The 27,812-nt window shown below is 30.7% G+C and overlaps 1 protein-coding gene across 1 annotated transcript in view; it reads right to left on the bottom strand.

Moving 5' to 3' along the window:
* The window catches only part of LOC134706430 (dynein heavy chain domain-containing protein 1-like), a 121,430-nt gene that overhangs the window by 73,980 nt on the left and 19,638 nt on the right, over positions 1-27,812 (bottom strand). Inside the window, exons 18-45 of the mRNA XM_063565351.1 lie at positions 27,574-27,739; positions 26,387-26,619; positions 25,925-26,078; positions 25,438-25,612; positions 24,233-24,451; positions 23,731-23,853; positions 23,162-23,323; positions 21,057-21,158; positions 20,293-20,490; positions 19,477-19,665; positions 18,672-18,915; positions 18,176-18,247; positions 16,439-16,474; positions 15,016-15,176; positions 14,631-14,765; positions 13,868-13,963; positions 12,411-12,771; positions 11,965-12,138; positions 9,872-10,091; positions 9,278-9,432; positions 8,547-8,744; positions 7,809-8,065; positions 6,974-7,106; positions 5,781-5,893; positions 3,865-3,978; positions 3,072-3,210; positions 1,535-1,731; positions 1,228-1,365 (exon numbers count right to left, since the gene is read on the bottom strand). Of these exons, the coding sequence (XP_063421421.1) occupies positions 1,228-1,365; positions 1,535-1,731; positions 3,072-3,210; positions 3,865-3,978; positions 5,781-5,893; positions 6,974-7,106; positions 7,809-8,065; positions 8,547-8,744; positions 9,278-9,432; positions 9,872-10,091; positions 11,965-12,138; positions 12,411-12,771; positions 13,868-13,963; positions 14,631-14,765; positions 15,016-15,176; positions 16,439-16,474; positions 18,176-18,247; positions 18,672-18,915; positions 19,477-19,665; positions 20,293-20,490; positions 21,057-21,158; positions 23,162-23,323; positions 23,731-23,853; positions 24,233-24,451; positions 25,438-25,612; positions 25,925-26,078; positions 26,387-26,619; positions 27,574-27,739 (4,664 nt within the window). The remainder of the gene's footprint in view (positions 1-1,227; positions 1,366-1,534; positions 1,732-3,071; positions 3,211-3,864; positions 3,979-5,780; positions 5,894-6,973; positions 7,107-7,808; positions 8,066-8,546; positions 8,745-9,277; positions 9,433-9,871; positions 10,092-11,964; positions 12,139-12,410; positions 12,772-13,867; positions 13,964-14,630; positions 14,766-15,015; positions 15,177-16,438; positions 16,475-18,175; positions 18,248-18,671; positions 18,916-19,476; positions 19,666-20,292; positions 20,491-21,056; positions 21,159-23,161; positions 23,324-23,730; positions 23,854-24,232; positions 24,452-25,437; positions 25,613-25,924; positions 26,079-26,386; positions 26,620-27,573; positions 27,740-27,812) is intronic.

Here is a 27,812-nt window from a genome sequence, read left to right on the forward strand (position 1 = left end):
ATATTTATGATATGATTACTAATATTTTTAACTTGTAGCTGATGACCGATATGGATAAAACATTGATAATCTTATATTTCAGCGGTATCGTATATATATATGTTGCTATTTTTTATGCTCCCTTATGCACCCAGAAATACTTCATGAAGTATGCAATGAGCTCATTGTCATTAATTATGTGAGAGTTGGACTTGTCAATATTAGTGAACTTCAGAGAACTTCCCTGATATGGACAACCTAAACTTGATCATTCCCCATCCAGGAACATGTATACATATATATATTTAGTAATGTCTTATTACAGGAATTAGTGAAATTTATTAATGTTTTCACAATATTTTTTTTTTATATATATTGTAATATTTCATTTACAGAAATCAGAAATTCAATTGTTGGTATATGATGTGTGTATTATATTAATCATTTTATGATGCATTTTGTATTATAATTAAAGATTGCAGGAGCAATCTTGGCGACGAAGGGAAGGGTATAACCAGTATATTTTAGGTACAAGAATGTTAAAATGTGGAATTCAAAGATTTGTATAATTTAGTATTAGTTAAGATATTTAGCACTAGCTTAAGAAATAATTTACTTGATAAATAGTTAATATAAATCTTCACAATTTTAGATAAGTGTAAAGCAAATTATTCTGTAATCTTCTGAGGGCTAAATTGACAATAGAGAATTAAGGATTAAAGAAGTGTTATATATACAAAAAGGATTTCTTACTTTTTAAGATGATTTAGGTTATGTCACAAAGACTGGATATTTGCAAAATAGATAAACTAGCATTATTATGTAAATTAAATTATTTGAGTATTAATGTTATGTAAATTAAATAATGAAAAAACAATATATATTAGTTGACCATGTAGTAAGGGACAGTCATGTATTAGACTTGTATTCTGAGACTTGCTTTATAGTCACGTATTGGACACTGTGTTACAGACTTGGATTTATGTTAGACATGCTGTTTTATTATGTCTCATGAACTTATGTGATTATTGTGATTGATAACTATATTGAATGCTGATTAATAAACATTATATATTGAACTTTGAATCTGTGTTACATTGACATGTATTCATGTCAAAGCTACCAGCTAGTTCCCCCAACCTAGCAAGATGAATAACCAGGTCAGGAACGAACATAGTACTGGCCTTGGTTATAGTATCTTGTTTGGAATAATTATGCCTTGCAAATTGTGTTCATTATGATATTTACCTGATTTTTTAACATCTTGAGTATAAATGTGATTTTTCTAGCCAGTGGTTTATATTCCTGGAAACCATGACAACACAAAGTTGTTTCTGTTATCATGTAAAAATCTGGTACTATAAGAGCACACGGTCTCAACAGATTCTGTAATAGAAACAAACAATCATTAAAGAATATGTTATCAAGAAGTTAAAAGGGAGAGGAGAGTTTTATCGTACATGCCTCATTCCCAAACGCAACAGACGGTTTTCCTAAGAGATATAAGTTTCTATATCAAAATAATATATAATTGTGTATTTTTCATGTATCCTACCTTAAATACTTCTGGTATATCCACATAAGCTGGATTGCTTGTATTTATGGACATAAAACATGAAAAGTTAGCACTGGCTTGGATAAGCTTCCCATTGAACATGATGTTACCAAGTATCTGCTGCTCGTATTCTGTTTCCTGGAGAAGCTTGCTATAATCTGGTGCTGTTGACCTTTTGTTTTTACTTTTAACATGTTCTGAAATAAAGCAGGATCAAATATAAGGTTAGTTATCAATTAGAAAACATACATGACTCAAACACCAGTTTTAACTTTAAAAAGAAAATGATTGAATTCTATAGTGTCAATGCAGTTCAGAAGAAATGAAATTTTTGGTTTAGAACACTCCTTTTTAATATACATGTATTTCTTCTGTTATGGAAAGCTTTATTTTATTGTTTTTCAAAAAATGTTCCAAAATCATTTTCCAATGAGGAAACTTAAAGCCCATAGAAAAGGTAATGTAAATTTAAAATTATTGTGAGGTTTTTATTAAAATGACTGGAAGAGTATGGCAATATTAAGAACTCAGATTTTACATCTGATACTTATAGATCTGTATGCTGCTTTTCCCCCTAAATCAAAATAAGATACCTCACATTTCGTCAATTCTATGAAATTCCCAATAATAAAGGTAAGCAATAATTTCGTTAAATGTTTAATTTTTTGTCCAATGTTGAAGTCCACTCACAAGGTATACTGACTTAAGTATGAGTAGTAGTAGAGCTATCTACAAGAGTATTTAACTCAGCATATATTATTTTTAGGAGTGAAACATTTTGGTTATAGAAACAAAATAAAACAAAACTAAACAATAAAGACATATCAACAACTTAAAGACATGAATGCCACATAAGATAAAGTCAATGAAACAGCAATTAGTAAACAAAATGGACATATACAGCTGGTCGATTGTTATTATATATTCTGTGCAGTTTTTAGATGTGCATCAATAACAACAAAAGTGAAGGAAACAATAAGGTTATGGTAATTCAGGGTTGGTTCTTACCTAATATTTCATCTAGAAATAAATATAACTTCTTGTCAATCAAATCCCAAACACAATATTGATACAAATGGGTTTGAAAACATTGTAATATGAAATTTTCAATGGATTCTAATCCATACACAGTAAAATAGTTTAAATAAAACTCTTCTTGGTATAGGTAGCGTATATATTTAGCTTTAAGTAAAGGAAACCAAATATCTTGTTTGATAGCTAATATTCCAAATAATCCATTTGCTATGATAGGTCCAGAGCTAGTAGTTCATCATCATCCTACCAATCCTATACTGATGGCAGCATCTCTTTTGATATATTACTGTTATTTATATTCTTATGCATTTGAAAATACACCTTAACGTGGAAGTAAAACAAAACACTGCTGATGGCTATGGAAAAGCACTATCACACAAAACATGTTATTATATGAATGGAAACTTTCCCACCAAACAATAGTTGGTTACATGCCTACAATTTTTGCAAAAATTCCCTTTAATCAATATATAGACTTTCAAGATATAAATTCGTATTATACCATAGAACAATGGTGGTGGTCTGTTATTCTTATATAAATCTGATTCTTTGATCTCTATTTCTTTCTCTATTGAATGTCTTCTTCTTCTATCTTTCTCTGAAACCCAGGCATCTTCAAAGTATGTCACAAGACCTTTCTCCTGTGGAAAATTGAAACAAAACATTAAACGACAAATAATATATAGATGATTTCTGTAAGATACATTTGTAAGAAATATGTTCATTAGACAACATACATGAAAAACTAAAATGGCACATACTAAGCATAAAATAAAACTCATGATAACCTCAATCTAATTGATTTAAAAGAGTGAGTTTATGTTAAGAGAATGTTGTGGTAAACATGAAGTTTAACCAAAGAAATGATTTGAAGGCAAAAAAAATAAAAAATATATGGGACTTCCTTATATTTATTCCTCATATAATATATCATATCCTTAACTATGTTAACTTTATGTACCACACATAATCAATTCTGTCTCTCACTTGAATAATAATAAAACAGTGTCTAAACTGGAACTGACATCATGTGTTCATATATTGAACTCCACAGTCTTAAAACAATATTATAATACTTATTATAATAGAAGACTTCTAGGCATGGAATGATACAGTTTTAGGCCTAAACTGGAACTGACATCATGTGTTCATATATTGAACTCCACAGTCGTAAAACAATATCATAATACTTGATACTATGGTAGACTTCTAGGCATGGAATGACACAGTTTTAGGTCTTATTATGGTATATGGTTAGAAGTGTAGGGCAGGGATCAAATATTTAAGGTACTTACATTGAATCCATGAGGCACAGTATTTTGTCTTTCTGTTTTCATTGAAGCTGTAGGCAGGGGATGAAGTGTTGTCAAAGAATTTCTGCGTATAACTTTGTCACCAATGCCTGCTTTCTGTAAGTATCAGACAGTATGGATAAAAATCTCACAAATATGTGATAATTTGAGATTAAAAAAACCCAATTCTTTTAAGTTTGCTGGAGATTCTAATTTATTTATATATTTTATCTTATACTCTTTATTATTCATTAAATTCTATCAAAACAAATATTCTAAGAGTGTTTTGTTTTGTTTTGGAAAAGCAGCTACATTTCTTAGAATAAATAACAGTAAGTTGCCTGAGGAAAAAGAGCTTGATCTCACTGAATCAATTGCAGGCCATAAACTATTGTAAACATAAGAGTTCATTTTACTAAATGAAATTGTACACAAAAAATTTAAGGATTTTCTGTGCAACTTGTAATAGATTTAAGATGATTTAATTCCCTACAAATATATTAGAAAGTCATATAGTTTGAGAAGCTGTTCACTGTAAAAGCAAGCTAGCTAGCATTATGGTGATTTTGTAGGCTAAATATATCATTTATCTATCTGCGCAGAAAAATTTGTTACAAAATCTATGTGTGATAATATCTCATAGCATGAATTTAACACTGCTGATATTGTCTATTTGTGAACTCAAAAATCAGTTTTATCATATCATGCATAAGGCCAATCAATACTAATATTTTAAAATTTCCTTTATTGGTTTTTATCTTTACCACCCTAAACTTTACTTTTAAGTCCATTCCTTTTTTTAATATCATTTACAAGAGAAAACAATTCACTGTTTACCATTTATTTGCAAGTGACCGATACTATTTAGATTGTTACAAGAACTTTAAAATAATAACGTGATAGCTGTTGAACATATTGAAATCTAAATTGTCCAGAACAAACATTAAAAATTCTTAGGTTTGGTTACCTCTTTGTTAACTTCATGTTATTAATTTCAAAATTTCACTTGCAAGAAAACAGGTTCAATGGTTTCTGATGAAAAATTTACTGTCATAAGTGTAAAGTAAAAAATGTCAAAATAATCTGACTTTAATATTCCTTGGCCTAAGCAGTAATGCTCAATCTGGCTGTTTTAAATAAGGGAAATAACTGGCATTAAAGCTGATATCCTACAATAAAACACTGACATACCACTGAATACATCTGTAAATCAAATCAGTTAGAAATGTTATAAGGGGAGATAACAAAGGTTACTAAATTAGTCAATATACAGGAATAAATAAGATAAAATTGGATATATTAAGACTGCTACAAAAAAATCAACATAGGAAATAAAATTCTGATTTATATCAGACAATGGCATAAATATTATGGAAGCAAATAGAAAACTGAATTAAATAAAATAAAAACGGTTATGCATTTTAACATGTTAAAAAATTATTAAAAGGAAAAAAAAAAGCTCAATAATATATATGCTTAAAAAATACTTATTACAGTAAAACTTAATCTCAATGTAATGGGCATTTAATATCAACAGGAATGAACAATAATCCACAATTCTTATCAACAAATAACATTTTGTTTTTACATTTGGGTATACAATACAAAGATATTTAATTCATTCAGGGAATTACTACCAGGCAGATTAAAAAAAATGCCTTTATGATACAACTAAACAATATAAAATTCTTGACCAAATATCAATTTGTCCTTCACAGAGAAGCTGAGTTATGTGCTATAAAATGTACACAATAGGGACAGACAAAACAGATGGACATTATACTACTTATACCATCAGTGGGGGTAGAATTATTTTAAATTATTATTAGTTTTACATGTGTTCAAAGTTTTACTGTAATTTCTTTGTTAGTAGAAACATATTTTATTGAAGCAGTAAAAGTGGATATTTGAGGACTTACTTTATCAAATCTTGGTTGACCTCTAATCTTGTACTGGTTTTCACTACAGACTTGTAATGTCTTTAGAGCCGTCCTGATGTAGTCAAAGTGTTGAGCTGTTACAGACATCAACCCTGTAATATAAAAAAATATAAAAATAAGCTGCTGCATATCAAGTTATTGAAAGACAAAATAATGTTATATACTGAAAACACAATAATCTTCAAATAAATAACAAATGTATTCTCACTTTTAATTTAGGAATTTCTAATTTTCTATACCTTGAAAACCATCTGACTATAACTGGTTGAAGGACAATTATTTTTTCCTGACTGTACCATGCCTCATCTCTAGTTAGTCTGTCTGTGTCATCAAACAAGACGCCAGTCCCTGACTGTGCCATGCCTTACCTCTAGTTAGTCTGTCTGTGTCATCAAACAAGACACCAGTCCCTGACTGTACCATGCCTCATCTCTAGTTAGTCTGTCTGTGTCATCAAACAAGACGCCAGTCCCTGACTGTGCCATGCCTTACCTCTAGTTAGTCTGTCTGTGTCATCAAACAAGACACCAGTCCCTGACTGTACCATGTCTTACCTCTATTAGTCTGTCTGTGTCATCAAAAAAGACACCAGTCCCTGACTGTACCATGTCTTACCTCTAGTTAGTCTGTCTGTGTCATCAAAAAAGACACCAGTCCCTGACTGTACCATGTCTTACCTCTATTAGTCTGTCTGTGTCATCAAACAAGACACCAGTCCCTGACTGTACCATGGCTTACCTCTAGTTAGTCTGTTTGTGTCATCAAACAAGACACCAGTCCCTGACTCTACAATGCCTTACCTCTAGTTAGTCTATATGTGTCATCAAACAAGACACCAGTCACTGACTGTACCATGCCTTACCTCTAGTTAGTCTGTCTGTGTCATCAAACAAGACATCAGTTCCTGACTGTACCATGCCTTACCTCTAGTTAGTCTGTCTGTGTCATCAAACAAGACGCCAGTCCCTGACTGTACCATGCCTTACCTCTAGTTAGTCTGTCTGTGTCATCAAACAAGACACCAGTCCCTGACTCTACAATGCCTTACCTCTAGTTAGTCTGTCTGTGTCATCAAACAAGACACCAGTCCCTGACAATACCATGCCTTACCTCTAGTTAGTCTGTCTGTGTCATCAAACAAGACACCAGTCCCTGACTGTACCATGCCTTACCTCTAGTTAGTCTGTCTGTGTCATCAAACAAGACACCAGTCCCTGACTGTACCATGCCCACCATGTATTGAGTCATCATTGGCAGTGTTATGTCTTCATTACAATTGACAGTCACAAGATTTCTACCAAATAGCTACAAAATATTTGAATGGTCATTTAATTTCAAGTGCACACCCTGAAATTTCTGACCAGATCTCAATAAAGCTACTTATCAAGATTGAAATGTGTAGTCCATCTATTATTAAAATATGAATAAATGAAAAAAAAGTGAATATATTTTCAAATGTTTGCTCCAGATGCAGTCTCTTCATTCAAAGCAGGAGAGAAAGATTCCAGCTATATCACTGCGTTGAATTTTTTTTTAGTTATGAACCATATTTATAAGACTGTTACAGTATAACTTCATTAGTTATAAGCATCTAAGAGCAATACAAAGTACCTTTGATGTTTACCAGAGGTTATAGGCACCAGCAGTAATATAACATAACTTCATTAGTTATAAGCATCTAAGAGCAATACAAAGTACCTTTGATGTTTACCAGAGGTTATAGGCACCAGCAGTAATATAACATAACTTCATTAGTTATAGGCATCTAAGAGCAATACAAAGTATCTTTGATGTTTACCAGAGGTTATAGGCACCAGCAGTAATATAACATAACTTCATTAGTTATAAGCATCTAAGAGCAATACAAAGTATCTTTGATGTTTACCAGAGGTTATAGGCACCAGCAGTAATATAACATACCTTCATTAGTTATAAGCATCTAAGAGCAATACAAAGTAACTTTGATGTTTACCAGAGGTTATAGGCACCAGCAGTAATATAACATACCTTCATTAGTTCCTTAACTGTTTCTGATTTGCCAACACTAGCTGGTCCAATCAGAGTGGCACATTGGAAGTATTTAAGGGCTTGTGTCAAAGATAAGAAAGCTCGGTCCGTCAATGGTGTAAGAACCAGTCTCTGTATTGGACCTTGATATTCATAATCATAACTAAACTGGTTCCCTAGTTGTTGGAGATAACACAGGCTAAAATGATAATCTGTGGATACAGTTGTCTTAGTCCTTGTCAGCATTGGTGGTTCTTCTACAAACAAAATGCACTTAATTTTATAAAGATTTATATGTTGAACATTCTATCAGTTTTATCCTTGATCAGTATTTCTTATGAACCTATATGCATTAGTTATGTGCTCCATACCCAACAACTTTACAAATTCTCCATATGATTTCAGTGTTTGATATTTGAATGTATTGAATTACTGTAAACAAACTTATTTTTGGCAGATACTCTATTTTGCATTCCACCATTTCTAATCTATTATTAATTCATTAATTTATAAAATTTCCTTAAATTTGATTTCAAAATTATTTTTATTTGAATACTCTGCTCGGGCTATAACAAATAAATGGAAGTATCAGACAGACAGAAACACAGGCCGTGAACTAACAATTTCTTCGACATATATCACCCCTTTGATAAGTAGAGAATAATAATTTATTCTTTTTTTTAAATAAAAGAATTTTAGTTCTTGACTAAATTATCACTAAATAATGGTAGAACAAACCTATGGTTGCCTCAACTCTTGGTTTGGCAAGAGTTGTCTTTCTTACTCTACTTCCTTTCCTTCCTACTTGAAATGGTAGTATCTCTACATCTACAGCTTCAGTCTTAGCTCGGAGGACAGTATGGATGTCCATACGATACCTCAGACTCGCCTGCCATTCAAAGTTGCTTTCATCATCAGTGCCATCACAAATCATTTCTACATAAAATAGTTACAGTAACCTTATAGAAAATATCATTTATCACAAGTAGTTCTTATTCAACTAACTACAACAGAAAACAATTGTTGACACCTTCATCATCTTCCCTTTGTCAAACTTTCAGAACATTAATACTAGTGCTATTTTAAAATGTCAAGGTCAAGATATAATTGAAAACCATTGAAAAATGTCTGTGCAATGTGTGTACTACAGCAGAAGGCTGATTAGATTTTTTTTTAATCAAAGGGCATATAACTCTGTTAAAAGCCCAATGTCCAAATGACATATGCTGTTTACAACAAGGCTAATAGGCTGTGTTTCAAAAAACATTAGTTCACTAGATTGCTGCATTCAATCTTTAGAGGATTCATATCAAAGTGTTTTTTTTTTCATAACCCTAATTAAATAAATATCATTAAAATCTTCTCAACAATTTATGACAGTCAGTTTATTTTCTGAAAATATTGAGAAGTTTGTGGAACAACTGATATGAGTAGACAGGTTTGTCAATCTTATATAAACCACAACTTACTATCTAGCATATCCCTCTGATGTAGTGTCTGTTTAATCAAGTTACACAATAACACACTTAATCTTTTCATGACATCCTCAGCAACATATCCCTTCATACCATATGTCTCTCTCAGGACCTCTACATACTGGTCTAACTTGGAGGTGGTGTTCATCCTAAATCACATCAACATACATTAAAATAATCATTTCATAAACTAGCCAGTATTCATCTTATCATAACACATGAAGTTACATCAAAACAATAATTCTAGGTTAACTTGGTATCAATAATAGCATAAGGTATCTATGTTACATTCAATGAAAACCCTGGTAATATCATATAAATATCTCAAAACAGTGTAAATACCATAGTTTTATTATTTTTGATTATGTTTTGTTAACAGTGTAAAAAATAGTAGGTATGATAGTTTGCAATAATAATATAAAGAATTTATCAACTAAAAAATCATTAAAAGACTTGACAAATGAAACTTGACAATTTATACACCTATCTTAAATCTTTTTTTGAACAACACAAGTAAAGTACAGTAAAACAAAAGCAGTTTTCATTATTTTCAATTCTATTAAAAATATGAAATAATTAATGTATTACCTCAAAAATTTCATTTCTTCAATGTCTCCCTTCTCAAAACATTTAGAAACTGATCTTGCCCAGAGTATAGCTTCAGACACCAGAACACACTGTACAGGGAAACGTAACAGCCAGTGACGGAATGTCTGTTTTATGTCCGTGGTTATCTCATGTTCTCTAGGTGTTAATGGTTTGTTTAACTTGGCTAACTCCTCTAACAGATGAATTGGCTGTCGAGATCCTGAAGACAATCATATATTGTGTCAAACTTCATATTTTCTATTGATTGTGATTTAAGTACATGAACATTTTATCTATATTACTTAATGACTTAGTCTAGTTTTGTACAATATGAAATGTCTTTTTTGTCACGTTTTTTTTTTTCATTCTTTCTCTCAATTTGAAATAAGCCAAATTTCTCCACAAGGTAAAATTTCTATTTTTAGAAGAAAACAAATTTCATAAGGAAATCTACAGTACTGGAGACCTTGTCATGATTTTGAAAACTAGAGGCTCTAAAGAGCCTGTGTCGCTCACCTTGGTCTATGTTAATATTAAACATTGTACACAGATGGATTCATGACAAAATTGTGTTTAGGTGATGGTGATGTGTTTGTAGATCTTACTTTACTAAACATTTTTGCTGCTTACAATTATCTCTATCTATAACAGTAGTTTCTGTGGAAAATGTTGGTGAAAATCTACAAATTTTGTGAAAATTGGTAAAAATTGACTATGAAGGGCAATAACTCCTTAGGGGATCAATTGACTATTTTGGTCATGCTGACTTATTTTTAGTTCTTACTTTGCTGTACATTATTGCTGTTTACAGTTAATCTCTATCTATAACAATATTCAAGATAATAACAAAAAAAACCAGCAAAATTTCCTCAAAATTACCAATTCAGGGGCAGCATCCTAACAACTGATGATCCAATTCATCTGAAAATTTCAGGGCAGATAGATCTTAACCTGTTAAACAATATGACCCCCATGTCAGATTTGCTCTAAATGCTTTGGTTTTTGAGTTATAAGCCAAAAACTGCATTTTACCCCTATGTTCTATTTTTAGCCATGGCGGCCATCTTGGATGGTTGGCCGGGTCACTGGACACAATTTTTAAACCAAATACCCTAAAGATGATTGTGGCCAGGTTTCAATTAATTTGGCCGAGTAGTTTCAGAGGGGAAGATTTTTCTAAAAGATTACTAAGATTTATGAAAAATGGTTAAAAATTGACTATAAAGGGCAATAACTCCTAAAGTGGTCAACTGACCATTTTGGTCATGTTGACTTATTTGTAGATCTTACTTTGCTGAACATTATTGCTGTTTACAGTTTATCTCTATCTATAATAATATTCAAGATAATAACCAAAAACAGCAAAAATTCCTTAAAATTACCAATTCAGGGGCAGCAACCTAACAACGGAATGTCTAATTCATCTGAAAATTTCAGGGCAGATAGATCTTAACCTGACAACTAATTTTACCCCCATGTCAGATTTGCTCTAAATGCTTTGGTTTTTCAGTTATGAGCCCAAAACTGCATTTTACCCCTATGTTCTATTTTTAGCCATGGCGGCCATCTTGGTTGGTTGACCGGGTCACCGGACACAATTTTCAAACTAGATACCCCAATGATGATTGTGGCCAAGTTTGGTTAAATTTGGCCCAGTAGTTTCAGAGGAGAAGATTTTTGTAAAAGTTAACGCCGGACGCAGGACGACGACGGATGCCAAGTGATGAGAAAAGCTAACTTGGTCCTTTGGGCCAGGTGATCTAAAAATACTTTATCTACCATTTTTTTCTCAGTAATTTGTAATTATGTCATATCATCTGTTTCCTTTTTTATTTGTTAGATTTTATGAGGTGTATTTTGAGTAAAGTATGTCAAATGATATTTACTGTACTTTTAATGTCTAAAATGTAATCAGGTAAAGTCCATGTACAATAACAATTTAACCCTTGGTCAGATATCTACAGAAAAAAAATATATGGACTGGGTTACACAAAAAGTTAAATTTTACTAGAAGTTAAACATCCTGATCCTGGCATAAAAACAATTTTGTCTTATATATAAATGATATCTTTTATAACAATCATCTTTAATACCTTCCTCCATCCTGGCTTGTACACAGCATTGAAGGATAACGGTCATGGTATTTTTCATGTTCTGTTCCAGACATTTAAGCCATTTGGTTGCCTTCTGATGTGCCTGTACTCTGACAAAGAATGGTACATCTTCTTCCAATAATCCCTTCATTCCTGTTAACTCAAGTTTGTCAGCTAAAATGATAATAAAACAACTTTTGAATATAAAATCCAAATTAAAATTTAAATAAATGATTTTAACTGTATCTAAATAATCACTAATCTCTTTCTAAAACAGACTCATGTTTATGATCTAGACCTATCATCTACTCGACTGAATTGAAAAATATTGGTATATCCTCTAATGTACAATATATGTGACTTGTTATATTATATTTGTTTATTTGTAATTGCTATATCTTAAACACTTCCTTCCTACAGAACCTATTTAGACAAATAATCCTTACCATTTAATGCAAAATCCAAATTGGTATTCATGCTTGCTATGCCAGAGGGTAATGCATAACTAAGATCTTGTATTCCTGGGAAAACTTTCATAGCACAGTCTTGCAAAGCTTTTGGGTTTCTAGATATACCAAGAACCTCTACCAGTTCTTCATTGCTGATGAAGTAAAGACGTGGGAACTCCATACGAGAAAGTCCCATAAGTGTTTCTAGGTCCTTTAGGATTTCTTCTTTAGACTGAATCAAACCAAGGAATAACGTGCGGAGGTTATCTCCCTGTAATAGTCGGTAGCCTTTCTCTCCACGCTTTCTGTTGACAACGGTTAAAACTTTGGAATCATTGGAAACTACTCTCATCCAATCCTACAAATAAAAAAAAATTCATTTAAATGCTTTAATATTTTCATTATGCAATACTTTTATTAAAACTTTTATGTATGATTTCGGCGGAATTAAACTTAATGAAATGTCAAAATAAAAGACCTGTTTAAACTCATAGGCAGTATCTACAAATTTTACCATCAATTGCAACTTCAGTGCCCTTTCTATAGTAAAAATAGATGTGTCAAAGTGACAGGAATGGCCCCATCTCAAAAAGTTGAAAAATCTACAATTTCTAAATTACATGTGGACACAAACATATGGTAGTCTCACTTATCATAAATCAGCTCAAAATCTGGATGTGTATAGAAAAAAAGTCTGTATAACTGTGATTTTCCTTAATTTTGGCAAAAATTAGCGGAGAGGAATGAAACTTGAACTTGATCTGTAACTCATCATGAGTAACTCACAAACCAAAAATCAGCCCAATATCTGAAAGCGTTTAGAATTTTTTTCTGTATAACTGTGATTTTCAACAATTCATCAAAGTCCAAAGCCCATAATTTTGGCAAAAATTTGGCAAGGGAAACTTAAACTTGATCTGTAACTCATCATGGTTAACTCACATACCAAAAATCAGCCCAATATGTGAAGGCTTTAGAAAAAAAATCTGTTTAATGGTTTGTTGGGGAATGACGAAATGACAGACTGATGGTATTTCGAAATGATAGAATTACGGAATTTTGGAATGATGGAATGATGGAATTACGGACAAGGGTAAAACTATATGGCACCGACAACTTCGTTGTGGGGCCCTTCAAAAATATAAAACTAAGAGAAAACATTTCACAAAGGATAGCATGTGAACAGATGTACCATATTAATGTATTCATAATAAATATATATCATTCTGAAGCAATTTGTCATAACCACAGCATGCAAATATTGAAAATCTTAATTTATTATTCATGTGAGGTATTAGAATGCTCTACAAAGTTGAAGAAAGGTCAATAATGAATCAGTAATAAACATAAACTTTTGATTTAAAATATGGTAAAATTATGTGATAAATATAACATCAACAAGGTCTGATGCATTCAAACAATACTCATACCATTATAAAGTAAAAATATCTTACTTTAAACTGTTTGTGAACATTCTCAAACTTGGAATTCTGTCCACCAAATTTTTTAAACAAATCAGGCCTCTCAAACACTTTGAGAAGGTATAGCCACTGAAAAAGAATTAATAAATCATTTAAAGTATCAACATAAAATGTGTTTGAATTTCAATATGATTGAAATTTTACATCAATTCCATGTAAAATAATATAATTAAGATATTACAATTTTTAAAACTATTCAGTTTCTTCCAAAAACTATAAATATGCAATTAAGATTTTGGATGGAGAATTGGCTTATTGGCACTCATACACCTTCCTATATCAATTTAGCTTAAAAGATTTCTAAGCTGTTAGTTGTATGGTCTGCAGAATATCTAACTTAAATCTAAAGGGTGAGCCACAGTTATCTTATAACCATTTCTAACAGGTTGAATACAGACCGGCTATTTTCTAACCATTCTAATAGGTGCACTTCAGGCTCGTTATTTTCTGCCCTTTTCTAACAGCCGTTATTTTCTAACCTTTGGTTTAAACATATATCCATTTAATGTAAAATAGATGGATAACAAATAACCCTACTTGGGAAGTCTATGGTTTTCAATATGTAACAAAACAATGTTAATATCAGTATGCTATATTTCAAATTATACAATACTTTATGACATCTAGCAAATAATTACAGGTCTATCATTTTCAAACCATTTTCTGACAGGTGAGCAACATGACTGATATTACTTTTCATTTTTAATATGTAAACAACAGGCCTATTATATCCTACCTTTTTCTGACAGGTAAACCAAAGGTCTGTAATTTCTTCCACCTGCTGTAGGGAACTGTTCCAGAATTCTACTGAATGTCTCATGTCCCCGAGATAAGGTGACTGCATCATCCCCTTTATACTGATACGAGTATCCTACAATAAATAGTCAATATATGTTACTAATGAGTCATTTTTCTACCATATGGCTAGGGTCTGTTTGATATACATTTACAAACACATATAATACAAGAGAAATATTTTGTCCTGGTATTATCTTCCTTCCAGAAAAAAATTATTCAATAAAGCATACTTTTCGAATATATTTGAAATCGTGGTATAAAATACTGAGGGCAATAAGCAAACTGTTGCTCATTCTTTAAAATTGAACTTTTATTTTCCTTACCTGTAACTGATATTTGAGCTCATCCACTTCAATAAGTTTATAGAAATCGTCTTCAGCTACATTCATTCCTTTAGGGGTTCCTGCCAGAGCAGCAGCCCTTTCTTGGCGGTACTTTTCTAACTTTGTACGCCGACGTGGACTTGATGGCTTCTTGGGAGGTTCTAGAATCGAACAAATACAAATAATAATTTGGACGATTCAGAATGATAATAAAACAAACAAACCAAGTAATATCAGTGTAACAAAAGAATTACCCAGTTAGTGAAATCATAAGTCAAAATAAAGAAAGATATGATGGTAAACAAGAAATATTCAAAGTGTAATTAGATGATCGTTCTTAAATAAGTTATAGAATATACAGAGAAATCAAAGCAATATTAAATATCTTGGTATCAATATAACACACTAAACTTTTAAATGATCTGAAGACAGTTAAATTCACAGAAGTTATTTCTGTTCTCTACTAAATGTATTTTATACTTTATTCATTAGTTTCACTTCATATAAAAATCTTTTTTTTATTTTCTAAAATGTGAATGGAAACGAAATTGTACTGGGTCATCGTCCTGTTACCTTTCCATATTGTATGATTTATAAAATGGTAATGAATTATTAGTTTAAACACAAATCCATCCCAAATTCATAAATATTAAAAAGCCCCATTAACATACGGCATACACAAATATTTGCTGTGAAATATATTTTCATATAAATGAAAGAAAAAAAATATTGCAATACAAGGTTTTCATTGGAATTTTCAATTATGATTATAGTTACTTACTAGAAAACCAAAACTGAATGTACCAATTATTTTTTCATTTCATATTGAAATTATTGTTTTAATTTTTTGTACCAAGAGTAGCTATTTGATAAGTTACTACAAGAAAATAAAGTCTCTAACAGCAAGATAAAGTAGTACACTATTTGTATAGTAAGTCATGTCTAAAAAACCAATTGGAGACAAAACTAAGAATATTAAAGTTAGATTTAGAAAAAAAAACCAGACAGAAAAAGAAAAGAATTTTAATTTGTGAACAAAATGTGCCATAATAAATTTTATTTAATATATTTTTTTTTTCACAAACTGTTTTTTTTTTTTTATAACCGACAGTAATTCTATATGGTTCTACAAAACCCAAACACACTGTTAAATAGGATCATACAGAACTCTGAACAAAACTTACAAGTATGTCATTATCATTTAAACAGCAAAATGAAGGCTTTTTTTAAAACATAAACTGTTAAAACAGTTAGAAAATTTTTATCATGGCACATAAGATAGAATGTTAACAAAATCTGAAACAAAACAACAAATGTACATAAAATAATTCTTGTGACAACAATTAAATAACAAATGTTTAAGGGATTATACCTACAACCTGGTCATATTAAAAGGGAGGGGGATATCACACACAATAATTACCAGCAAGGCTCTGAAGGTCCAATTCACGTTCAGCTTCTGTTAGTAACAAAGTAAAACTACACTATGTACAATTATATTATGTATCTAACACACATTAATTCTTTAAACTCATGGTGGTCATTATTCCTGTAGATCAATTTTAAGTAACAGTTGTACGGGATTTTCATACATTGAAATATTTATCTTAATATATTAAAACTGTAGAGTATTGAAAATAAAATCCCCATGCATTCTTCTCAAGTCTAAAATACATGTAAATTTTGGCCTAAATTCTTTTATTAAGGAAATTGTTTTGTTTGTCTTTTTAAATTTGAAATGTCATCAGCAAATTGATATATTACAGTTTTCGTTGGGCTGCTTTTCTTGTTTCTATACTATTTCAATCTACATCTACTATATTTTGTTAGTATTACCAAGAAATCTAATATTTACTGTGCAAATGACAATACCCTTCTATACCAAGCCCTGATTGTTCAAAACCTCAATCATACCACAAAAATCATTATTTTAACAAAAAAATCCACCTTAGATAAGAAAGCTTGATTTTGATATGATAGCCAGTAAATTATTTAAGTATGTTCATTAATAAATTAATAAATATTGTTCATATTTCCCCATCAAAGCTGTGCATGCACAAATATATCTCTCTTCACTCATCTTGTTGTGTAATTTGTAAAAATAAATCAACCTTATTTACCCTTCAATGAGATGCTTGTGAAACATTTATTTTTTAATGTACCTGTTTTGTCTAATGTTTTGATTTCAAAAGAATGAAAGTAAATTTCATATGTTTTACAAAAACAATTAATATGTCATATTCTGGAAAGGTATTTGTGAAAAGTACCTTGCACTGTAAGTCTCAAATCTTTCTAAATCAATTGGTTTTTAATATCAACACTGTAATACAGACATGTATTTACAAATTTGATACAACATACATGCAATGTTTGCCTTTATATATATACTAATCATCATAAAGATATCTATTATCCTTAACAACATCTACACATTACTGGGGAAATCAGCAAGGATATGCAATAGGTTTTTATTTGTAATACAATGTACAATATTTATAATGAAAAGATGAAGGATTCTCTATATACAGAAGAATAGCAATTAAAAGAATACTGGGAATAATTAAAAATGTAAACCATTTTAGACTGTGTATTCCTCAATAATAGAAACACCCCTCTAACTAAAGATATTTATTATGTTAATGGTCTATGTAAGGTCCTAGAAATGAGGTTTCTATTGAAATTCTACGTGTGAAAAACATCAACTTTTGCAAATTTGCTGAAAACCCCTTCACAACTACATGTAGTATCATAGTTTGCAGTTTTGAATTTCTGAGAGTGATAAGTTATATCATTAAAGTTAACCAGTTAAACTAACTTGATAGAAATAGAAATTCTTTATTTGACCAATCGACCCTTGGGGGTTTTGAATTTCATATTATTATTTTTCTCAAGACAATAAAGTACATTAATATACCGGTAGATTTTTTTTTTTATCTAAAAACTCATTTCACTGTAAACTAATCATTTGAGAAAAGCATTTTCCATTTTCTTAACCACTTTAGAAAATCAAAATTGTAATCTACTGTTCCCTTTAGATGTTTATAGTCTCCTGCAACTAAAGACAAGGTTTCCCATGCATGATTTACCAGTGGTGACTACGTAAAGCAACTATGATATATAGAATAGCCTCCGTGTTGCTGAGTGCATGCACTTTTCTTACCTGTAGGTGGAGTTTGAGCATATCGTACAGTATCATTTTGCATTGTGTACCAGTTTGACGACAACTCTGGTTCTATTGGTCAATTAAGAAAGGCGGTAAAATAGTAGGTCATTTATATGCAAGTGAATTGGGAACAAGAAAATAGGAAGTGATTTAAGTATACAGGTTAAAATTAATTTTCTTTCTTGTTTGTAAATAAGAATTGTTCAATGAAATTAATTCTAAATATAGAAGGGGATACTGTAGGGTGATTTCTTTACTTAAAGTTATTCATATGCAATGTTCACAACACAAAAATCCTATATGAATCACACTCTTAGAAAAGATTAAAATGCTTTCTAATAACAAAATTCAAACAAAGTCTAATCATCTCAAAATAAAGAAACAAAATTCAATAAATTTAAAAAAGTAAACTAAAAATCCTTCACCAGAAAGAATTTCTACTGAAAACTGAAACAAGGCATAAAACCATGGTAACAGCTACAGTTTGTTTTACCTTTTGAACTCAAGACACTGTCAGGGATATGTTTGGCTAGTTTAAATTCTCTCTCTTCCCAGAATTTACTTATTTGATTGATTTTCAACTCAAGGTCATATTCTGCTATAGCTCCAAGATAGATAGAGTGTATCAACTGATCATTCTCTTCCAGGTCATAGGTCAAGAGATCACATACTGTGAACTGTTTGTCTGAGTCATATGATTCATTCATGCCAACAAATATGGCCTTCCAATGTCTTTCCTGAAAAGAAGAGGAAAATAATGTACAAAAATGACATCTGAACAAGTCGCTGTACAGAAAATAAACAAAAATATAGGTAAATTCACAACACATTCTATTATAAAAATATATTTTTTCAGATTTATCTCCCCTAATATCTGAGTTACCTCCCCTTATAAAGCAAAATTGAAAAAAGTGAATTGAACCACAAATTTCTTTGTACTTGTAAAATACAGCCGTAAATATGACACATGTTTTCTATATTGACACCAGAATTCTAACACACGAATAACATACTACTTTCAAAATTTTCACATTTCATTAAAGATACACACCGTTTGTTATCTTTTTTTTTCAAAATCTAAAGTGGAGGAAGACACCTACTACATTAAGACCCAACCGTTCGAGGGCTGAAAAGCCAGTCAAGGTGGTTAAACACTTCCATCATCATCTACATTAAGATTTTTGATAAATGATCAATTTAAGACTGTCAGAATACCAATAAGGAATATTTTGCTAGTTTATGAAGTACTGGAAAATCTACATATGTCTAAGGCATCATTAGCTATTTAATCTTCATACCTTCAAAGCATCATTGGCTAGTTTATGAAGTATTGGTAGATCTTTCTTGAATTCATTGAGTGATGTAAACCAATGACTAAGTAATTTTTCTGCCTCTGGAAGTGATGATTTTTTATCGAGGTAAGGTTTAAGTTGAGCAGCTGCAGCTTGCCATTCAATCACTTTCTCTAAAGCCTTCTTTATATTCATCTATAACCATCAAAATTAATCATGTAACATTTTTATATATTTGGAAGACAAATACATTTATCAAAATGTATTTTTGCCTGTTAGTAACCTTTGTCAGAAATTGTCTTATTTCATATCTTCTTGTGGTTTTTTTTTTATCATTTGGAGAAATTGGTGATGTTGGTAGATCTTTTGATATCTCTTATTGTTAAATTTTCCCCAAGGTTTTGAAAAATCGGGAGGACAAAGTGGTCTTGACTTTTTGTAAAGACATTTGTTTTTTGTTGATGACTATGTTGACATATGTCTTTTGGTTACTTGTGTTGTTATACTCTGCATCTCCTTTTCTTGATGTTTCAATATGACCAGGTCATAGTACTTTACCTTTGATAAGAACTTATCAATTAATAGTAATATTTGCAATTAAAATTTTAAATAATTCTATTATAAACAAAATTTCTCCAAAAAACATTAGTTATAGCAAACAATGGATTATTTGGAATACAAAATATGAACAGAAAAATGAATTGATTGATTGATTGTTGGTTGCTTAAGGTCCAAAATATGAACAGAAATAAAGTACTGTTTCATGAATACGTTCTACTATCGATTTAATTACTTGAAAATATAACTTTTAACTGATCTAACCTTTTTGAAAAGCATTTGTTTCCAGTCTTTGATAGCATGTCTAGAGACTTCAATATACTTCCATAACTCCTGCAGTACATCTATATTGACTGTAATCTCGTTCAGGAAAGTCAAATCATATGGTTCTCCTACAATAGCCTCTCTCCACTTACTAGCCTGGTGTAACTGTTTCTGGACATGGTAAAATTTATCTCGGATCTGTCAATAAAATACATGCATCAATTAATATGATTAAGTATGAACAGAAATATTTGTATTTGTTAACTAAATTCATGATAAATTTAATACTTTTGCTGATTTACATCCTGTTTATATATTTTATCACAAAAGTGCTCATGTTGAAATGTCTCAATTGCTGTTCTAATCATTGAATTAATGTTGAAAGTCCAGAAATTGCAGGTTTTGATATTGTCCATGATCTATGAATATGAGGTCAAGATCAAGTAATCCCCTGACAGACAGGTGTGTACACCTTACTATCATTTCATACACCAATTATAGTTGACCTATTGATTATAGTATCTAAAAAAAACTGACAAAACCAGGAAAATTTAATTTTGACCAATTCCAATAAACCATGAAATAAGGTCAAGGTCATATGAAGACTGTCAAACAGATATGAAAACCTAACAATAGTTTAATACACAAAATATAGAGGCCTGTTTGATGACAATGTATATTTCAGTAATAAGTTTGAGACCATTTTGATTACAGAAATAAGTGTGATGCCAATATGGACTACAGTTATTAATGAAATGACATACTCTTCTCATTTCAATAAGGATCTTTGAAGCATTCTGTTCTGGGTCTAGGAAGTGTTCTGATGTTGCCATTTTAGCTAATTCTCTTGCTTCCATATCCAGTTTCTGCAAATAAACAATAAATATAAAAGACATAATCTATACTGTTAATTCTAAATGTCTACAATGAATAGCTTCTAATGATGTAATGACTTAAAAAGACTTTTTAGTCTAATGTAGCTATTTGTAATAACCTGCTATAAGCATGCCATCAAGAATAGTCCAAAAATAAAAGAAAGAAAAAACTAAATAAAACAAAAGTAAAACAAATAATTGCAACATTTTTCCTATACTTTATTGATAAATCTTAGATTCACATTACCTAAAATAGATAATTCCTGGGGTTTTTTTGGTGTGTTTTTTTAATATTTGATATATGTTGGCATCGTAAGTTTGTATAATTTTAAAATGACAATTGTAATGATTAATTCACTCAAACACATAAAGTCATGCTAATCAGTGACTAAATCAAAATTTTAGTTTACTGACAATAAATTCAAGTTAAGGCAAAAAAAATTTGTTAAAAAACGTCACACTCACAAGAATACTTTTTTTAATACCAAACAATGAAAAAATCCAGAGCAACATTTAACAAGGCTGAGAAGAGGTAAAATTATATGAATTTATTAGATCTCAATACAAAATAGAAGAAACTTTAAAGTTTGAAAATTCAGAACAGTAATACACTAAAAACTTTTGGTTTTTTTTTATTTATCATTCCAGCACATCAAACAAACTTTTTTTAAAGGGATATTTATATCAAATTAAAATGATCTTGTTAACCTGAAAGTAATATTTACATGTAATAAAAGACGAATTAATGGTATTTTAATTCATAAAAGATTAAACAGGAATCAGCCTTTGTCACATTATCATATTAACATCAATAAAACCACAAATAATTTTCATAAAATATTGTCTATTGATTTTGCTTCATTTTTCAGATCTAAAAAATACACCACAGGGAAAGCCAAAAACTTGAAATAACCTCCTATTTAAAAATACAACAATGAAAACAATATTAAGTGTACCAAAAATCTTTCTCTCATAGCACTCTACAATGTGAAAGGAGAAAAACAACAGTATTTCCTTAATTGTACAATAACAATGATTTGAGACATGCTAAAAATAGATTAAATCTGTGACTTGTAATTTTTTCATACATTCCAGTAAACAACAAACCACAACAAGATTTCACCACAAACCTCAAATGTATTAAATGAAAAGTTATTTAGCTAGCTGTAAAAACAAACATATGATTATTAAAGCTGTTCTCATCTTGTCCACAATACCATATAAAGACTGGGATTTTTCAAAGCTCTCATTTTCTGTTTCAAATTCTTGGCTCTGGAAAGTCGCTGTTCAGATATATACATATTTATCAATACAAAGCAAAACTATTATTTTTTTTTATTCAGACCATTGTATCAAAATTATATTTTGTCTTTTCTTATTTTTCTACATCAAAGTAAAAAGAATTTTTTCTCCATTCGGATCACAGATTTTATAAAATAGCCCGTATCAGTTGAATGCCTGATGCTATCTTATTTGTATTCACCATTAGATCAATACTTTTGCTGGTAAACTTATATACAAGTTTTGTCTCCCTCCTCCAAATGCCACACTTGTTTATTCTATGAAACAAATAATGTCACATGCTACTGGCGAATAACCTCACTATTTTCAATGGACTCAAGCTAAAAGATATCTAACTTTTTCTTCAAAGTCTGGAATTTTACCTGGTTATTTCTCAGTAATGTGTTTTGTTGCACTGATGAATCACAAAGAGTGTTTGGTCACTGCTGAGTAACGAGTTAGTGCTTTGAGGATATCTAAGTGCAATGTTATAAGTGGTGAATCATTCCTGATGTTTATTTTCTAACTGGTGAGTCATTAGTGGTGTTTTATTGATTTTTAGGTGTGGTACATCATACTTAATCAGAGATCTCCATGAATACAATTGGACAATGGAGGAACATGTGACTCATGAGTAGTCATGAGTGGTGTTTTGTACCATAAATGATAATTGGTGAGTGGTGTTTTAATCATTTTATGTGTGGTAATCATACCTTATGTGTGTCTTCTAACTGGTGAGTCATGAGTGGTGTTTTAGTATTAACAAATACTGCAGCCTCTTGCATGGTTAACATGAATTCATCCCAGCGGGCCCGGACATTACTGTCATCTCTTTCTTCCTCAGGTGTTAATTGTCTGTACGTCATTCTAACCACCTATGAAATAAAGAGAGATAATATACACGTTTATTTTCATTTTTCAGGAAAAATCTCAAGAAAAAATGATTTTGAGACATATCAGGAAGAATAGAGTTGATTTATTAATTATTTCAATGTGTGTTTCATTTTTTGTGGATTGAGGGAAAATTGTAACTTGACTCACAGAAAGGAAATTCTCCATGAGAAACAAAGAATTTATAATTCCATCATTTAAACAATTCAAACTGTAACAAACTGTAACAAACTGTAACAAACTGTAACAAAATGTAACAAATGCATAAACTAAAAATGTTTGGACAGGCAATTCAGAAAATCTACCAGTAGTTTGAAGAAGATAAATCAAAGTGAAAGTAATTTTTAAAGTCTATACTAAATAACAAAACATATTGATATGTTTACAATACCTCAAACAGTAATTTAACGTATTCACATCTCTGTTGAAATATAGGACTGTTCTTCTTATATAGGTTAAAGTTTTTAGCATATGTTGCAAATGCATCGATCTCATCACTTTTATCTTTCAAACTCTGCAAAATATAATAAAACATTTGAACAAAGGTTTCTTGTTGTGGAAGTACTATGTGACTATACTAACTTACATCAATGACCTGTCATGTTTCTGATCAAATATGTAAACAAGGAGTGTAGAAAATTAAGATGAAGAATTTCTTCGGAAATAGTTTTTTTAAAGAATCTTATTATACCTAAAAAAATCTATTTCTAAAATCATTATTATACCAAAAATTGTTCAATCAAAACTATAAGGTACCTTCAACAATTAATAGTATTTCATACTGTAAAACTAGTATTCATAATACATATGTAATGTCCTAAGTCGTTATAAAAATGTCTAAAGAACAAATTACTACCTTAACCTGTTCAGAGAAGATAAGAAATATATGTTACCTCAATTGTTTCTTTCATTTCATCACAGAAGTTATTAGCGAGAGTTGTAGCTTCCTCAGCAACAAACATTCCTACTTCTGTATAGATATCATTCAGCCTTGGTATCAAATAATCATGTATAGCTAAACAGTCCACATAAAATAAACCATTTTCTGTGGTGAAGTTTCTCTCAAATATTTTCACTTTCTCTGACCAACTTCTAATGTCATTCAATTTTTGCTGCAATGAATCAGAACAAGTTCAATACAAATATCAAAATATCATTTCAGTAATTATTTTTCAACTGAGCCATAAAAATGATCCAAGGAGCTTCCATGATAGGTATATTTTTATTTTACCTTACATTAGCAAGTATTAAAAACAACTATCAAATAGCAAATATGTTACCTCAATTTGTATGGAACAACAAATGTGTCACCTCTATTTGTATGGATCAACAAAATGTCTCTATTTGTATGGAACAACAAATGTGTTACCTCAATTTGTATGGAACAACAAAAATGTATCTATTTGTATGAGACAACAACTGTGTTACCTCAATTTGTATGGAACAACAAATGTGTCACCTCTATTTGTATGGATTAACAAAATGTCTCTATTTGTATGGAACAACAAATGTGTCACCTCTATTTGTATGGATCAACAAAATGTCTCTATTTGTATGGAACAACAAATGTGTTACCTCAATTTGTATGGAACAACAAAAATGTATCTATTTGTATGAGACAACAACTGTGTTACCTCAATTTGTATGGAACAACAAATATTTTACCTCTATTTGCATGGAATAACAAATATTTTACCTCTATTTGGACAGAACAACAAATATTTTACCTCTATTTGCATGGAATAACAAATATTTTACCTCTATTTGCACAGAACAACAAATATTTTACCTCAATTTGTATGGAACAAAAAATATTTTACCTCTATTTGCATGGAATAACAAATATTTTACCTCTATTTGGACAGAACAACAAATATGTTACCTCTATTTGGACAGAACAACAAATATTTTACCTCTATTTGCATGGAATAACAAATATTTTACCTCTATTTGCACAGAACAACAAATATTTTACCTCTATTTGGACAGAACAACAAATATTTTACCTCTATTTGCATGGAATAACAAATATTTTACCTCTTTTTGGACAGAACAACAAATATTTTACCTCTATTTGCATGGGGGAAAAATGTGTTACCTCTATTTGAAATGCTGGGACTCCTTTGATCTCCTTTAAAGATTTGTCACTCCATTTTTTACAGAAGTGATGTATCTCACTAAGCCAGCTATGATGTTTACAGTACTGGTCTATCTCATCTAAAGCTTCTAACATCATGTTTTCTTGAAACTGTATGGCAGCTGAATAAACCTTACTGTAAAACAAACAAAGTACTTATTTGTAAGTGGGGAGATGTGATATGATAGCCAATGAGACAACTAGCCTCCAGAGTCAGAAGGACCAAGTCTGTAAACAACTACAAGCCACCACACAGCCTCCAACAATGAGCAAAATCTTTAATGCATTATAAGCTTCATTTTAAAATAAAAGATTATATGGTACGTTAATCTTCTTTGATCATAACATAATAGGTCATATAACTAACATTAATATTTTCAGAAAGAGATTTTTTAAGCAACAGATAAGAAAAGTTTTTTGTAATCAAAAAAGATTTCTGTGTGCTTACTCTTGTTGTAATTTCTCCTCTAGATTAGCCTTAGTCAGAGGACTGTATTGTCCCATAAAGCCTTCTCCTCTAACCACTAGCTGTGTAGAATCATCATGAAGTACCAAGTCTGGGGTTGCAATACCTAATTCATCCTCCTCTTTAGATTTTATATCTGCAAAAGAGAATATTTTTTCAGGGGTAAAGAATTTTATTGTGATTTTATAGTAGGAATTTGTATCCCAATAAGTCAACATCAAACATGTTGAACAGGCTTTTCCCTTTTTAGAATCTAAATCATTCATATAGGGACACTATCACATATGCAATATTAACTCTTTCAACTAATCATTTGGCAGATCATATCCATCTTTATATACCTTGTTATACTTAAATAAGGTATATGGCAGTTAAAATCTTACTTTCCATTGAATATGAGTGTGCATGTGCACTGAACTTAATATCTTAGAATATTCCACTTACCAGGCTGAGGTAAATCAGGTATACCAATACCCTCATCATCTCCTCCTGCTATAGATTTAGTAACCTGATTCTCCTCCTCTTCTATAATGGTATCACCTGCCACTGTTTCCCCTGCCTGTGACTGAGCTGGTAACACACTGTCCCGTCTTTGTGAACTAACTGTTAAAGTAGTTAAACTCTCTCGTCTAAGAGTAGCCATAGTGGCAGCAGCTGTACTCTTTCTTCTCTCATGTCTATAATATAATTTGATTGAAAATTAAGAATCAACAAAGAGTATTTAATTCAATGACAAATTAAAACCTAACAATATAGTATCAAATTCAAAACAACATAATTATTAAATGTTAAATTTAGGTAAAGGTCATATAACATATTTCTATCATTTGTATACCAGTTTGCACGGTTAGCCACTAATCCTATGCCCAAGATTAGTAAAATTTCCTTTGGATTAGCAAGTTTTTGCAAAACTTTGTTTGATCCAATAAGAAAAATGTCAGAATATTGGTCTTTGCACTAGTAGTTAAAAAGTGCAGACTGGACTATACTACTCACAATTAATCCACTTTACAACATATGGAAGTTTTTAACGACCTTGACTGGCTATACAGCCCTTGCATGGTCAGTAATCCACTTTACAAATATTGTTGTTCTTTTATATATCATTATATAGTGAGTTAGCCAGGTATAGAACTGATCAGGATAATTTGACCTGAGAACTGAAGCATTAAAAGAGGGTCAACATCAAGTGATAATGACTATCTAGTAAGGTCTTTATATCATTGATACCAAATATTGCTAACCTGTAATGCACAGCTGCAAGCTACAGAAAAAACAGTACACATTCTAAAATTTAACCTCACATTGAATTAAATTGAGGTCTAGAATGTGTAACAAGGTCTCAGCATTAACATAACTTGAAATTGTTCATGACTACCCATAAAGTTATTTCTTCGATAACTGTGTTAGAAGGAGAAAAGAAAACAAGTTTCAATTATTGTACACTAAAAATACAATAAAAACATATGACTTATAATGGTTTACCTTTATAAATTGTTATTTGGATGGAGAGTTGTCTCATTGGCACTCACACCACATCTTACTTTATCTATATATCATAAAACAAATAACTTACTTACAAAACAAAACATAATTAAATAAACGACTGGATTAATCATGTCCTCACTTACTTTTCAGCCGCTTCAGACTTAATATGATCTGTTTCCTCTGTATGATAATCAGGCAGGGAACCATCTATAGGAATTGCATTAGAGCACAGCACCTTAGGAATGCCCTTCAGAGTACTAGATAATGCTTTTATTAATTTGTCCTTACTTGGTGACAGTCCAAGGGTATCTAAACAAAAATATATGATCGATATAAATTTTAGAACGAGATAAAATTACATGCACCTTTAAAGTTTGTAAAA

This window comes from Mytilus trossulus, chromosome 2 (assembly GCF_036588685.1).
Source record: "Mytilus trossulus isolate FHL-02 chromosome 2, PNRI_Mtr1.1.1.hap1, whole genome shotgun sequence".
Lineage (NCBI taxonomy): Eukaryota > Metazoa > Mollusca > Bivalvia > Mytilida > Mytilidae > Mytilus > Mytilus trossulus.